Below are 15,211 nucleotides of genomic sequence, written 5' to 3' on the forward strand. Positions count from 1 at the left end.
GTTTCCTTTTTACCTTTTTTCCATTTTCATCCTTTCTTGAACAACAAGCTTTGCACTGTCTTTTAGACATAATAAATAAAACTAACTAGATAAACTTCTCACAATAAAGTTAATGAGAAATAAACTTTTCACGATATATATTCAAACAAAAATATAAAACAAAAATTACCCGGAGTTAATACTCAGGCGTGACATTTTGGAACACCATTGCTGTGCCCGAGATTATTTCGGGCAGGACAGTTAAAAAGTTAAATCAGGCGATTTTTCATAGTCCTGATCATGCAGTATATCTAAAAAGTATCTTTAAATGCAATTTGTCACGTCAAAACAGATATTTCTGTTAAAAGTTCCATTAGAATATCAGTTGCTTTAACTGCTGTTCCCTAAGGGAAGAAATGCCTTCATGGAAGACGTTTTGCATGGTATTCACATTATACAGGGGAAAAACTGGTAACTCCCATATAATCAGCCAGCCCATTTGTCAGGATATGATTCCAAATCAGACTACCACTTTTCAGGGGTTATAAAGCTCAGCTGGTCTATTTTAAAAGAACATTCAAATCTGTGGTGTAAATTTTAAATAATTGTTTTGCATGAGTGTATATGAGATTAAGAATGAGACTAATGTACCCTCACACATCAGCACACTAAAGATACTACTGACATTTTTAGCAGCAATATTTTATTTAAATAACACAAACAAATGCACAAACATTTTTTTAAATATTATGAATACACAGATATATAAAAATGTATCAGCGTAAAGTGCATTCTGATTTCAATTGGCAGTTACAAATTATGCCAACACATCCAAGAGAAACTTCAGAAAAATATTCCTTTATGTTAAACTGTCAATGTAATTTCTTTCAACAATAAAATCATCTACATTTCATTTTCACATGGAAGTTACAGGTTTTAGATATTTAAAAAAAAATATTCAATAAAAATAAAACAAATACTGAGTAAATTAACAAGCAAAATATTTTAAGTCTTATTTACACTAATTGATGAGGCATATGTTCTAAATTATAGTTTCATGATATAAGCATGAGATCTAGAGATGCATTGAGAAGCAAGAAGGTTAGAAGAAGACACTTGGAAAAATTCTGTTGGCTTAAACATTTTTTTTGGGGGGAATTAAATATTCAATTGATTATTGAAACACAGACATGAATCTTTACAAGAATCATGCCAACTTGTAAATTGACTCATATAGAAGTACACTGTACTTTATAGTACATTTTGCATTATAATGAACTCTTCTAGTTTACTGGGATAACACCAGGGATGATGCCCATGGTTACTTCAAAATCATGATTAATCCAAAGACGGTTAAAAAAATGGAAAACGGAGTAACCTATTTTATAATTAACATAAAATACAGTCAAAAGTCGTTAATTCGGACACCCATAATCCAGAATGATCTATAATCCGGACCTCAAAGCTACAAACTTTCTTTGCGTTGACGCATGCGCATAGGCATTTTCGCGTGCGCGTAAGACCTTTACGGCTGCGAATATGCGTGTGAGCATGCGCATAATAATTTACGCATGCGCGTTTAATGTATAATGGACAGTATAAGTTAAGCTAAAATTATCTAATTCAGTTAATGTTGCAGATTGCGTTGTTCCTTAATCTTCGAATTGGATCCGGCTTATTATTTTTTGCAGACTGTTAGAGCAATTTTATAAAAGTAAGCTTGAACTTTCGATTATGTCAAATAGAATTTCCGATATATATTTACTAATATGTAAAGGATCTACAAAGCAAAAGTATGTTTCGAAATCTGTTTATCAACTTTACGCTGCTCTGCGGGGGGGGGGGGGACACTGCGGCGCGCAATGAATTGGAAGTTGATCTGTCACCACTATCCTTATCTTCAGGGCAGATGTTTTTATTTTATTTGGCTTATAATTCCTTACTAAATGTAGTATTTCATCTCGATGTATTCTGCCTTTGATATGATTTAAATCAAGTTCCTCATCATTATAATTCGCTTCCGATAGTGGCCGGGCGCAATGAATTGGAAGTTGATCTGTCACCACGGCGCGCAATGCATTGGAAGTTGATCTGTCACTACTACCCTTATATTCAGGACAGATGTTTTTATTTTATTTGGCTTATAATTCCTTACTAAATGTAGTATTTCATCTCGATGTATTCTGCCTTTGATATGATTTAAATCAAGTTCCTCATCATTATAATTCACTTCCGATAGTGAAAAAAGTGACACAGAGGTTATTGAAAACGGAAAAATTTCGATTGACAAATTAGTTGGTATTCTCGACACAGCAATTATAGGACTTGAACAGCGGAACTTTGTAACTAAACAATAAATTATGTCTGTTTAATAGAATTAAAGAGAAAGTATTATCACATGAAACAAAGCAACTTAAACAACTTACATTGTAAGAAATGTTTAATAAAGTAAACAAATAAATATTAAGCTTTTTCTTTTTGGAAATTTTGATACCCTTTAGATCATAATTGTTCTTTATTTCATAAATTACGGTTTCATATTTTTAATTTTGTAATTTCTGTATGCCATCTTACCAGATTTAAACTGATGATCTATAATACGGAAAAATCGATAATCCGGAATCGCCGAAGTCCTGTCGAGTCCGGATTAACGACTTTTGACTGTACTATTGTAAATTTACCTGTATTTTCAAGAAGTTCATCTGGTTATGTAAATTAAAGCAAAATAAGCACTTTTTATAGACAACCTGGTTAATTTACCCTCCTTTAATTAGCAATCCTCTGTATTATTTTTAGTAATATACTAAGAAATGTAGTAATCATACACAGTTTATTTTATTTAATGTTGACCATGTCTTATGGGAAAAACTTTATTAATTGAAGTAAATTATATTTTGAACCTATGCCATGTTTATCCTACACTAAGTAATTAATGCCAATAACTGCAGTTTTATGGATCCATGTTTAAGTTTCTGATATTAGGCACTGCTGTGTTTTAGCAAGAGTAAATGATATTAGTTATTCCAAGCATAATCATACAAGATTTTCAAAATTTTGACTGCTGTAAGGTGTGCCAAAAAGGTGTATGCCATTAGTAACAAAGGATAAAATTCAATGAAATTTGGTAGGTCAGTTATATTATGTGAATGTTATAGAACAGTTTAAAAGAGTTCACTTTGCAATACAATGGTATGCAAATTACCTATACTTTCTGCAATGCTTGAACATGTCATCAAATGGTTCATTCAAAACAATGACAGAGTAATACATTACAAAACTCAAGAATGGTGAAATATACAAGAAAGTACATGACTAATTGGGGGAAATGGCATGTAAAAGGAAAGCCTGTGGTTAGATAGAAATAGGCATATGGAAATCGAGAAATACCTATGAATATCATTTCTAGAACCTGAAAATGGCTCAAAGACACAACTAATATATCTTGATGCCAAGGCTATCAGTACAATGGGGAAGTAACTCAAAATATGTCAGATTCTTAGGCTGTGTTACCAAAAGGAATGAGAAAATGATGGTATCACATATAATAAGGGAATTACCAACATGCATGTTTTCAAATATTTTAATACACTGCGAGTGAAAAAAAAAAAACTGTATAAAAGAGGTCTCTAAACAAGAATACCGATGTCTTTCACCTGCTCAGGCTGCAAAAAGAACCCAAGTTAAAATAATGCATATAGTATAGTGATTGAAGTAGCAATGACTGGCTGATGCCTTTTTGTTGAACAGTCTCGATTTTCTTTAGAAAATTCTATTATTCCAGTTAGTTATATATATGAAATACTCATGCAGGTATCGTTTTGAATGACTCATTGATCTGCACTTCTGAAAAATGCGACATTAAATTCTGATCATCATGTAAAGCTTTTCAGAGATTCAGAAGTTGATAATTGGTTCTGATGGATGATAATGATTGGTTCCATGTTGGGAGCAGAATATGTTGAATGTAGCAGCTGAAGTCAGAATATCTTGAAAGCAAAAGAATCAGACTTATGGGCAACATGCACATTATATTTAAATGAAACTGAATATGACTTATGCATTACATTTGTATCACTGCAGCTGTCAATTTAATACTCTGCTGGAGCTTCAGAACAAGATTTAGTGTAAATGTTTTCTTACTGCATGCACTACTACAAAATATAATAAAAAGTATAAAATTCATTGCAAAAACTGTATTTTGATTATGGATACTAACATAAGATACTAAAACTATCCACAAAACCAAGAATGTATTTTCATGGTTTATAACTGAAGTCATGCTTCATTTATAAACCATGGATATACAGTTAAATATAATGATAAACGTTTAAATATAATTATAAAAAGTCAGCCATTATGCTTTGAAAATATTTTAAAGGTCGAAATAAAGGGTCTTACAAAAATGTTTTAACTTTTTTTTAAAAAAATTAATCACCTTTTTCCTTGTTTTGCTCATTTTTCCTGCCAGTGTACATTTACTTTATTTCAATTCATTGCACAATGAAATAAATGAATTGTTCTATTAGTCTTCCTTTCTTTCGGTAAGAAGCAAAGCGCAACTATTAAATGCATATTACAACTACAAAATTATATGCTACTTATATTCTCACATTGCTAGTGAATAAAAATAATCCATCAGAAATCTTCACACATTTATGACTAGAAAATACATTGGGCATGACAGTAAATAATAATCCAGTTTAAAATAAATCTCTAAAAATATAAACTGATGATTATGATTATAAACTTCTGTGAAAATGACTAGAAATGCATAATTAACAAATTAAATACAAATAATCTAGTCAGTTTATATTTATAAACGGATTATAACATTGGTGAAATAATTTTACAGAGCCATTGTTACCTCATTTTACAAAGTTTCAATTCATGTAATCTATAAATTACCAGATTAGCATATGCTATAAGAATAAATTACGGTTATAATGAAACATAAGTAACTAAAAGGCACTCTTCATATCTACGTATTTAAATTTTCCTGCATAAGGGTTTTAAATTTTCATTCTTTATAACTCCCATTTATTATAAAGTAAAATTCAGTATATATCAAGCGATTTTCTATCGAAATAAAAGATTTAGAACATGTAAAACATAAATAAAGAAGTATAAAAGACCTGAAGGGTTACATCTGATAATAAGCAGATCATTGCAAACTGACAAGATCTAATGAACTATTCCCACAGTTAAATGAAGACAAGATGGAACTAAGCAGTCTGAGGAATGATGATACAGATGAAAAAGAAAAAGGAATAGGTTCATTGTTGGTAACTTGCTGACTTCAAATACCGACAAACTATGATTTCCACTAATATGAAAGTACTTTTATATCCAAATAAGAAGAACGCTTTCCGAAATTAGATACTTTATGGGGAAAAAGATTTAATTTTCTAAAACAGTACTCGATAAAAAAAATGAAAATATACTTCATCTTTCATACTTTCATATCTTTTTCCCATGTTAAACATGCACAACATATATATATGAACCAGTTTCTATTTGAAAATGCTAAATTATGTGTCCCTGGTTACTGCCATAATTAATCAGCTATCATTTCACAAAAACTCCTCATATGAATGCTGAAAAATATGAACATCACTCAATTAAAAAATAAAAAAGCATTGAACATATCCACTTTTATTATAAACACTGAAAGCTCACAGGAAAATGTTCTGAAAGTCAGTAAAATCATTTATACGTGTAAAATTTAAATCATCACTATTAAATTATTACAATAAAATGCAGCTTCATCCCAATAAATACTAATTATTTAATTTATTAAGTATTTATTATTTATTTCCTCTTATTTTAACTTCTAAACAGCATTTTAAAATGAATATTATGAATTATACAAATATTATAATTTTCGAATGCTAAACTTCAGATAAATCTATAATTCATGAAATACTAAGATAAACAAGACACAAAAAATAAATGAACTATAGAAAAATACATATTATAGACACTATATTGCAAATCACCACATTTATACTTCTGTTTTTGAATAAGATATGCAAGCTATTTCATTCCATATAATTGTTAATGATTTATCAAAATGGAACAACACAATTATAATTTTTATACATATTTGTATTAAAAGTTTTCAAATTGCATACAAAGTATTTACCGCTAATATGCAGTTTTACATGAAGCATTCCGAACACCAATTTTAGTTTGTAATTTCTCCAATTTTAGTCCATAACAAACCGAAGGAACAATATATTGATATTTCAAGTACACTCTACCTGTTAATTAAAATTTTAATTATACAGCAAGAAAGCTGTTTCTTATGAATTTTAATAAACTATATCTAAAAGTGTTGAATAAAAATTTTAGGACGGTTTTCCACGATAAAGTGAAGACAAATTATTTTACAATACAAAATAATTCATTACACTTACACAGAGAATTTAATATGAAGCCTTTTAAACAGTTCTGAAGTCAGTATAATACAAAAAATTCACTTATAAACAATCCATTTATCTTTCAAAAATTTCAAATTTTCTACACAAGCTTGCAATGTTAAAAGATGATAATGAGTATTTCACAAAAATACAATTAACAGATATTCAGCCACTTTCAATATGCATCTTTGTCTGTTGTTATGAAAATAATAAAATTGGACATTAACACAATGCAATTATGACACAACTTAGTAAAAAATCACAGATTATCTATCACATGATGTGATGACAAGGCACAAGTCCTTTAAAATGGTAAACACTATTAACCATTATTTCGTAGAACTAGTTTCAGATACCGTATTAGAACTTTCTACAGAGTCGCTGCCTATATCAAATGAATTACTACTTGCATCAAATGGATCTTTACCAGCATCGAAAGCCTAAATAAAAGAAGGGGAAAATTAGTATGTTAAATATAAAAACACGTACTGAACAAAAGATTCTTATTACCCACAGCAATAAATAACATTGTTTAACAATTTAAAGACATCAGTGAAAACTGACAAATGGTTGAAGACTTTCTTGTTTAGTAAGAAACAACTGCTGCGTACAGATTTAAACTTTACAGAGAAATGCTATCATAGAAAAATGAGTAAAATATGCATATTCCATTGAACAGACCTTTCGGCAGTTTATTTGGAGTGCAAGATGTGAAAAATGTACTATGTCTTCACCAGGACTCCAGACCTTCCAAATGCTAGCCAGAAATACTTTGTAATTACACCATGAAGACACATGCAAGGCAGAGAGAAAAAGACCTCATACAACATTTAAGACAAATTAAAATAGTGAATTTTTCCAGATGTGCATGATAATTTTATTAACCTCCCAGCATGCACGCATGCACAAAATTTACAACAAATTCAGTTTTTAACTCCTTCGTGCCGACTGTCACGTATACGTGCCAGCAAAGAACACACTTATCTACCGGCCGACACGCAGGCGTGCCAGAGCATTGTTTCGTTTTCTACCGAATGTCACGTATTTGTGCCAGTACCTTGGAACGTTTTCAAACTATAATTTCTGCCACAAGATGGCACTGTATGCCCATATGGTTTCAGATACATGTACATTAGACATTCTACTCGAAATGAGAGAAGCATGACTCACATACACGTGTTTTTGATTATATAAACAAACGGGGAACTAAATGTTTCCGAATGCCGTGATTTATGACGTCTCTTTAAATCGCACTTTATTCGCACGTGGTAGTTATTGTAAGTAGAAGTTTTATATGCGCTAAAGCATTGAGTATTTCGGTTTACAGTTCAGTTTTTAGAAAATAATTAGATCTTGTTAGATGTGAATTCTTTCTGTTTTTACCGTTTCAATGTTGAAGCGTCGAAAATGTTTAACAGAGCATGAAATAGCAGAAATGATGCAAAATATTTCAGATATTGATTCTGAAATTCTGATATTGATTCTGAAAGATTAACTGAAAGACATTTTCCAAAACTTTGTTCAGAAGAGACTGATAAGAAAATGAGACGACGGTGCTTCGTTTGTTCACATTCCCGGAAAAATCCTCCAAAACGGCAAATGAGTTATTACAAGTTCAAGGAATGTAACGTAGGACTGTGTGTAGATCCCTGTTTTAAAATTTTTCATACGAAAACAGAATTTTAAGTAATATATTTACTTTTCAGATGTATAATGTTAAAAGTCATAAAATGGTGAGTAATTAAAATAAAATGTGTAAAATATGCATTTAAACACGAAATAAGGTAATTAAAGTATATATATATAAAAATATCTATAAAGCATAAGCCATTTAAATACTCTATAGAGCATCATTAAACAATGCGTTGATACTTCGGAAATTTCATGGATTTAGGCTTAGTAGCAAAAAAGCCCCCAGCCCTGGAGAGACGCTCGTGGAAGACACTGCCGGCCTCCGCGATAAGCGCGCGTTTTCGCTACCCGGCTCGAAGGGGTTAATGCATATTTTTCGCATATTGAAGCTGAGACGTCTGAAGGTCACTTCTATTCCTCCTTTCTACCCTTCCCACATCATGGAATGTGCCAGTACGAAGTCATATGACTTTTTTTTAACTGGGCTTTTGTGCTACATGGCAGCTTTTTCATAAAGTTTATGACACGAGGGTGGTTGTGTTTTAAAATTCGGAAAATATTTTTTCCTCAAATATTTTGTAATTTTATGTTATTTATTGCTGCGTATTATTTTAATTTGAATACATTTAGCTCTGTAAATTTTATATCAGTTTTCATGGCAAAAAAATAAGTGCAACCAGCTGATTTTGCTTCACTTCTTCAAGAATTATCTGATGAAGAAAAGAAAGACAAGGAAACCTTTGGATGGAAGAACAATAGCAATTTCCCTTCCTTATTTTCTTTCATTTCTATTTTTTAGAAATAAATAAAAACATTAAAGTTAGTTTAAAGTGTGTTTTTGTAACCAGTAAGAAGTAAATTTCCTTGCAGAAGTAAGTAATGTTATACTTCCTTTTTTTCCTACCAAGGTGTTTTCCTTTTTTACTGTCTATACTTGTCTTTGGTGAATATTAAAATTAGCTTCGACTTTAAAATATAATTATTAAATAATAAATTTAAAATTTTCTATAATGAAATACATCATTGCATTTCCATCTCACTAACATAAGAACTTAAAAATAATTTACTTATATTTGAATGTGATATCATTTGTATTTTGCAAAAATAAGATTAATATTTTATTTCTTAACAAATTTATAATCAATATTCACTCATTTCTGTCATTTTTCGTGCCCAAAACAGTAAAATAATGGATGTCGTAAAAAAATACGAAGTGCACGTGCTCATGTAAAATTGCCAAGCGTACATGCTGGAAGGTTAAAAAATATATTATTAACCAACAACATTTTTATCACAGTTTTATGATGGCAACCAAAACTGAAGACTTATTTATTGGCATATAAATTTTACTCCTAGTCTTTAGTTTGAGGATGCATCAAATATGGTAATAGCTACAATACACCATTTTTCTAATTGCTAAAAGTCAGTTTTGCTGCATGTTCATGGTGTTGCTCAGATCGATATAGCGGTTAGCAGTGGGCTCTTATGGGTCTCAGTTTGAATCCCAGAGAAGCATGGATATTTTCTAAGCAGTTTCTAGTATTCTAGTCTTTAGTCATACGGAGGCACTTACCTCAAATTTGATTAAATACTAATTCATAAAATCTCAGATGAGCTTCACTTGCAGCAGCAACTGTTTTTTGTATACAACACAAACCATGAAACCAGCATTCAATTACTACTATTCAATTTGTGTTTAGAACAATGGCCAGTAGGATTTACAATTGTAGCTAGCTACTCAACAACACATTCATAAGGTGTGTATTGAGGTGGTATAAACACATTCATAAGGTCTAAGCATAAATCTCTGCACAGCATACACTTGGATTCTACTTTTTACATAATTTGGCATTATCTTTCCAATAATGTACGAAAGCTCAAATTTAGTGAGACCTAGCACTTTCTGGTAGCATGCAAAGTTTCAAAATATAAAAATTCAAGTTGTGGTAATTTTGGCCACAAACGAACAATATTTGGAATGCTATGCTGTAATTTTTTATTCAACTGAACAATTTATTCGTGACTAGGAATAGATTTTTTAAAGCTCTTTATAAGTGTTTTGTGTAAAGGTTAAATGATCTCTACTACAGGAATTTCAGATGAAATTATTGCAGATGCAGTGTGGGGAAAAAAAAAAAAAAAAACAGTTCTATAGCTCCCGTTCTACTTGCCCAATTGACAAAATTCAACTTGTGTTTTCCGTGTGTCGAAAGTGCAACTTATGGTAACAGATTTATATGCAGCATTGTTTTAATATAAGTATTTTGACACAAAATCGGACTTTTTCTGAAATGACATGCCATTTTATATTTCGATTTTATGACTCAAATTATACTAAACTGCCAAATTTTGTAAAAATCGCATGAGTAGTTTTTAAAAATTGGCTCTAATTAGCTCTTAAGACAATGTTATTTCCTGAAAAAAAAAAAAAAAAACAGGCAAACCTTTAAGGTAATTCATGACGTGGTAGGACACCGCTTCTCCCACCGCACATCTAGAGCAGTAAAATGGCATCTTTGCCTCAGCGTAAATTCTCCTAACATGCTTACCTAAAGTGCTAATTTTAGAAACCAAATGAAAATGCAAGATATAAAAAATGTTTTTGAATAATTATCTAGAAAATATTCATCATATTCCCAAAATAAAAAATATTTTTTTCTTTTAAAAATTACATAATTAAAAAAAATCGCTCTCTATACGACTTTTTAGACATTTTTTAATGATTTCATAATAGCTTTGAAACAGAGAAGATTTTCACTCCAGTACTTTATTTGCTACAGGTTTGAAAAGGAAGATATTTAAAAGGCCGTCATGTTTATTTACATTTCACCTCTCTTTTCTCTGCTTAGGATATTTTTCTATTGTGAATTAGCAGCAATTCCTACATGCGCGGTGGGATGTGTTTGGTCCCACCTTTTAATTTCAACCATTCTTAATTAATACATGAATTAATAATTTTTATTCAAAAAGGAAACTTTCACATAAAAATAATCCTTCCAACACCAAAAGTTGTTGTTCACACGATTTAAATTGCATTAGAAATTAAGGAAAAAAACTGCTTTAAAATTAGACCTGCAAAGAATTTTTATTTTACATTATTTCTATGAACGAACACTACTGCTGCCATCTGTTATATATTTAGAGAACTTAAAGGCATAATTGTATGTATTTTAAATGGAATTTTGCAGCTTTCATCTGGGAGATAAAAACTGTTAAAAAAGGTGGGAAGCCTGCATCCCACTGCCCATCAAAGGGTTATTTCAAAAAAAATTTCTATATTATAACCTATAAAATTTTTAACATCATCTTAAAGTAAATGTTTCTCTAAGCATATCTGCAGAAAATTAGAGTTTTTTATTCAAAGTTTCCTAAGATATACGTGAATTTACATTTTGGCACGTTTTGAAATTTGGTGTATCTAATATAAGCGATAATAATAATAAAAAAAAAATGTGCTTTATGCATTTTATTAAAATCATTTGGAAGAATGAATGATTGACCTTTTTTCCTCTCGTACATCAAAGAAAAATAAGGAGAGTAAGTAGGTTACTATAAATTAAGAAACCCACCAAGTGAATTATTCTTGGCGCAAACTGAAAAAAAAATTTGCCAAGATAAATTTTTTAGTTTCTCCACAAATTTCACACCTAAAATTACAAAATTTAATATCTAGGCATAATTCTAGTCGTAGAAACAAAATATAGGAAAAAATTGATATGTTACTTCAGAAAAAAAATCTGATTTTGTGTCAAAATATGTTAGAATAATGCTATATATAAATCTAATATATATCCTACATCACGCTTTAAAGACATGAAAAGCACAATCTGAATTTTGTCAATCAGCCCAGTAGAACAGGAGATACAGAACTGTCCCTTTTTTTTTTGTGCAGTATACAATTAAATAACTACTTTGTATACTTCTATCCACATTTTAGTCCTGCAGCATACACTGAACAGAACAGAAATATGATTACCCACCATTTAATATTATTAACCTGCTCCAGCTTAATTAAAAAAAATTCTGTAACATTAAAGATATATTATGGTTGCTATTAAAGAAAATATTTAAAAAATCAAATGACGCAAAAACCAATTTGTGAACAAAAAAGATAATTCTTTTTCCCCCCCTCCTCTGAAACACGATATTAGTGAGTTTCTAAACACAAACAGCTTCTAGAAAAGCTGGTACCCATTCAGTACACTTAATAGTGAAATATGTTTGTCTCTTTAATGGCTTCTTAAGTTTTAATTTTGATATATGCACACCCATCTAAGTACTTAGGAACGAAAGAGATAAATCACAACAGCATTAAAAGTGTGCTACCTACAAATTGCCCCAAAAGCACTGATTTGTAGTAACCACAACTAAAAATTACCTTCCTCTAGAAATGCATTTAATATCAGAATTAACCATCTAAATTTCAGCAGTAAAGAACATAATGCTTTAAAATATACAAAATTAATATCAATTCCAAGTGGTGAACATTCTAAAAGGAATGCACATATTAAAAAAAAACTGAATCTAAAATGATTTGGAAAACAAAACTGGAGTAAAAGTAAATCAATAATAATAATAAAAAAAATCACATGACTTTAAATGATAGTTGGTAATTCTTTGGCCTTTGTTAAGAAACAACCAAACGAATAATCAACAGACACACATTTCTAGATGAACTGCAAAACAATCAAATAGTTACTAAATTTAAAATAATTAAAGAAAATCTAAAGTACTAGTAACTTTTTAGGGAACTTGCAACTTTTGAAAATAATGATAAATCTTGTTTTTAATTGTGAAACATCATCAAGATGTCACCTAATTCAATGCATCTCAAAAGCAGATACACAATATATGAAACAGACTATAAGTAAAAATACTTTGAATAGGAGAAATAAAATTTATTAATTTTGAAATTTTAAAACTAGTAACTTGGAAAACCATTTAGACACAGCAGTACTTCAACTAATTATGGCATATTGTTCACATATGCAAACTTTAACAGTAAATAAATATTTTGCATAAAATGAAAATGTCCATAACTTTACAAAAAGAATTTTTACTTAAGTTTCTTGTTGATTAATTGCAGAACTTTTAGTTATAACAATTTTTCTATTTTATTAGTTTAAGCATTAATGCATTTCAATAAATGCTAGCAACTACTTTCACATGCATCTAGTCTTAAATATGCAATTCCCCCCTCCAAAAGAAACCCGTTAAAGTATTGGTTTGTATTTGTAAATTACAATAATTTGTATATTCTGCCCAGCTGACATATTTAACAATGTTCCAGATGGAAATAACTATGTATTTTTACTGAAACCCTTTATCCTCTTCTTTTGAGGCATTACAGCTTACTGTTGACCAAAAGCATCTCAATCAGTCTACACCAGGGATGTCAAGCTCATAGGTACACTTTGGCCAAACAAACAAGGTTTAACTTTAGGTGGGCCGCAAAAAAAAAAAAAAAAAAAAAAAAAAAAACACTATTCATAGAAATGTAGATTTCGAATAATACAATAATAAACATAGATATATATTTATATAGAAAAGAACAAGAAAAATTTAATGTTTACGTCCTGATACTTGACATCTCTTCTCTGCTATTATCTTTCCTATTTCGGGAGAAATTTTGTTTGCAGTGATAACTTTCAATGCTGACCCAAGGTGAGCATCATTAATACGGTTTCTAATAGGAGACTTATTACCTTTCATGACTGACAATAACTGCTCACACCGATAAGTGCTACCAAACATGGAAATAGTTTCATATGCAAATTTTCGAGTATTTTCAAACCTCTGGTTTTTGTGGATGGCAACAGCAATTACGAGATATTTATTTATTAGGTATTAAATGCATGCGCTGTTCTATTTTTAACCTTCCAACGCAGCTGTCTTTTCAAAAATCGTCTGCATTGCTAAGGCAACACGAGGCAAATTTAATTAAAATTCTAAATAAAAAAAACTAACTAAATAAATAACTATGAAATCCGTAATAATATGAATTAAGTAATAATTAACAATAAAGCAAAGTGCATGCACATGCATGCACCAATATATCGTACAAAACTATGATTGGAAAACTGAGACCGTGAGTTCGGCCACATTAGGTTGATGCGTACAAGTTCTGAGTGCACGTGTCCACCAAAAGCCGAAGGTAGCTGAACGCAAGCTACTCACACGCATTTGTAATTTAAGTAGTGTGTGTGTCAGCTCGCTGTGAGTAATCTAACAACACTAAATAAATTATCGTTAATTACTTAGCAGTAAACATTTCATTTTTTTCTTCGTCAATATGTTATTTTATTATTTGCCGATATATTGGCCAGGCCGCAAAAATATTTGTTGTGGGTCGCGAGTTTGACATCCTTGGTCTACACCATCTGGACCTATCCATACCAATACTCCTCCAGTCTCCCCTATGCATGGTATTAATGTCATGCTCAACAGCATCAAGCCACTAATTGGTGGCCTTCCTCACTTTCTAGCTCCCATTGGTTTGGTAAATATGAGTTGTTTTACTGGGTTTGTGTATTCAGTTCTGTGTAAATGACCCAACCATCGAATTTTGTGGCTTTTTATGACCTTCAGGTTGTTTAAATTTATGGTAGATATCATGATTTTTTACGTTCAAAGATAAGTAGTTTACTTTCATTTATTTTAGTCATTGTGCAACACTTACAGCCATATATTATGATGGGGCATGACAAGGTTTTATACAAGTTTTAGTATTACAACAGATAAATTGAGATTTGAATTGATTCTCAAGACCATGGTAGCATCTATGTGCAATGAGGAGCCTGTAATTAATTCCCATAGATAAATCGTTTTTATTAGTGATAATAGTTTCAAGATATTTAAATCGTGCCACCTTTTTCAAAAGTGCAGTCGTTCACAGTCAGTGGCGACGTTTTAGTTGATTTATGGGTAATTTCTAAAAATTTTGTTTCACCTTAAAAATCTTTATCTAGAAAAACATTATAAAAATTGTTAGACATATTACAACGACTGAAGAATGGAAATCTAAGTTCCATGTTACATACAAATTGGATATCCATAAATATGTTTAATGTTGATAGCTTAACATCACTTACGAGGTGTTAAAATTAAATATGAAAATAAAAAAAGAAAGAAATCTTCAATCTATTATACAAAATAATAGTAGCTTTGCTAATCGAGCATTA

General features: G+C 30.5%; 1 protein-coding gene across 2 annotated transcripts in view; it reads right to left on the bottom strand.

Annotated features, from left to right (window-relative positions):
• Positions 1-665: 665 nt before the first annotated feature.
• The window catches only part of LOC118184681 (rab-like protein 2A), a 79,274-nt gene continuing 64,728 nt past the window's right edge, over positions 666-15,211 (bottom strand). For both annotated transcript variants that reach the window (XM_035354389.2, XM_035354388.2), the window contains one exon: positions 666-6,838. In XM_035354389.2, the coding sequence (XP_035210280.1) occupies positions 6,728-6,838 (111 nt within the window). In that variant the 3' untranslated portion in view covers positions 666-6,727. The remainder of the gene's footprint in view (positions 6,839-15,211) is intronic.

This window comes from Stegodyphus dumicola, chromosome X2 (assembly GCF_044657685.1).
Source record: "Stegodyphus dumicola isolate Sdum_Otavi_A_Nest chromosome X2, ASM4465768v1".
Taxonomy (NCBI): Eukaryota; Metazoa; Arthropoda; class Arachnida; order Araneae; family Eresidae; genus Stegodyphus; species Stegodyphus dumicola.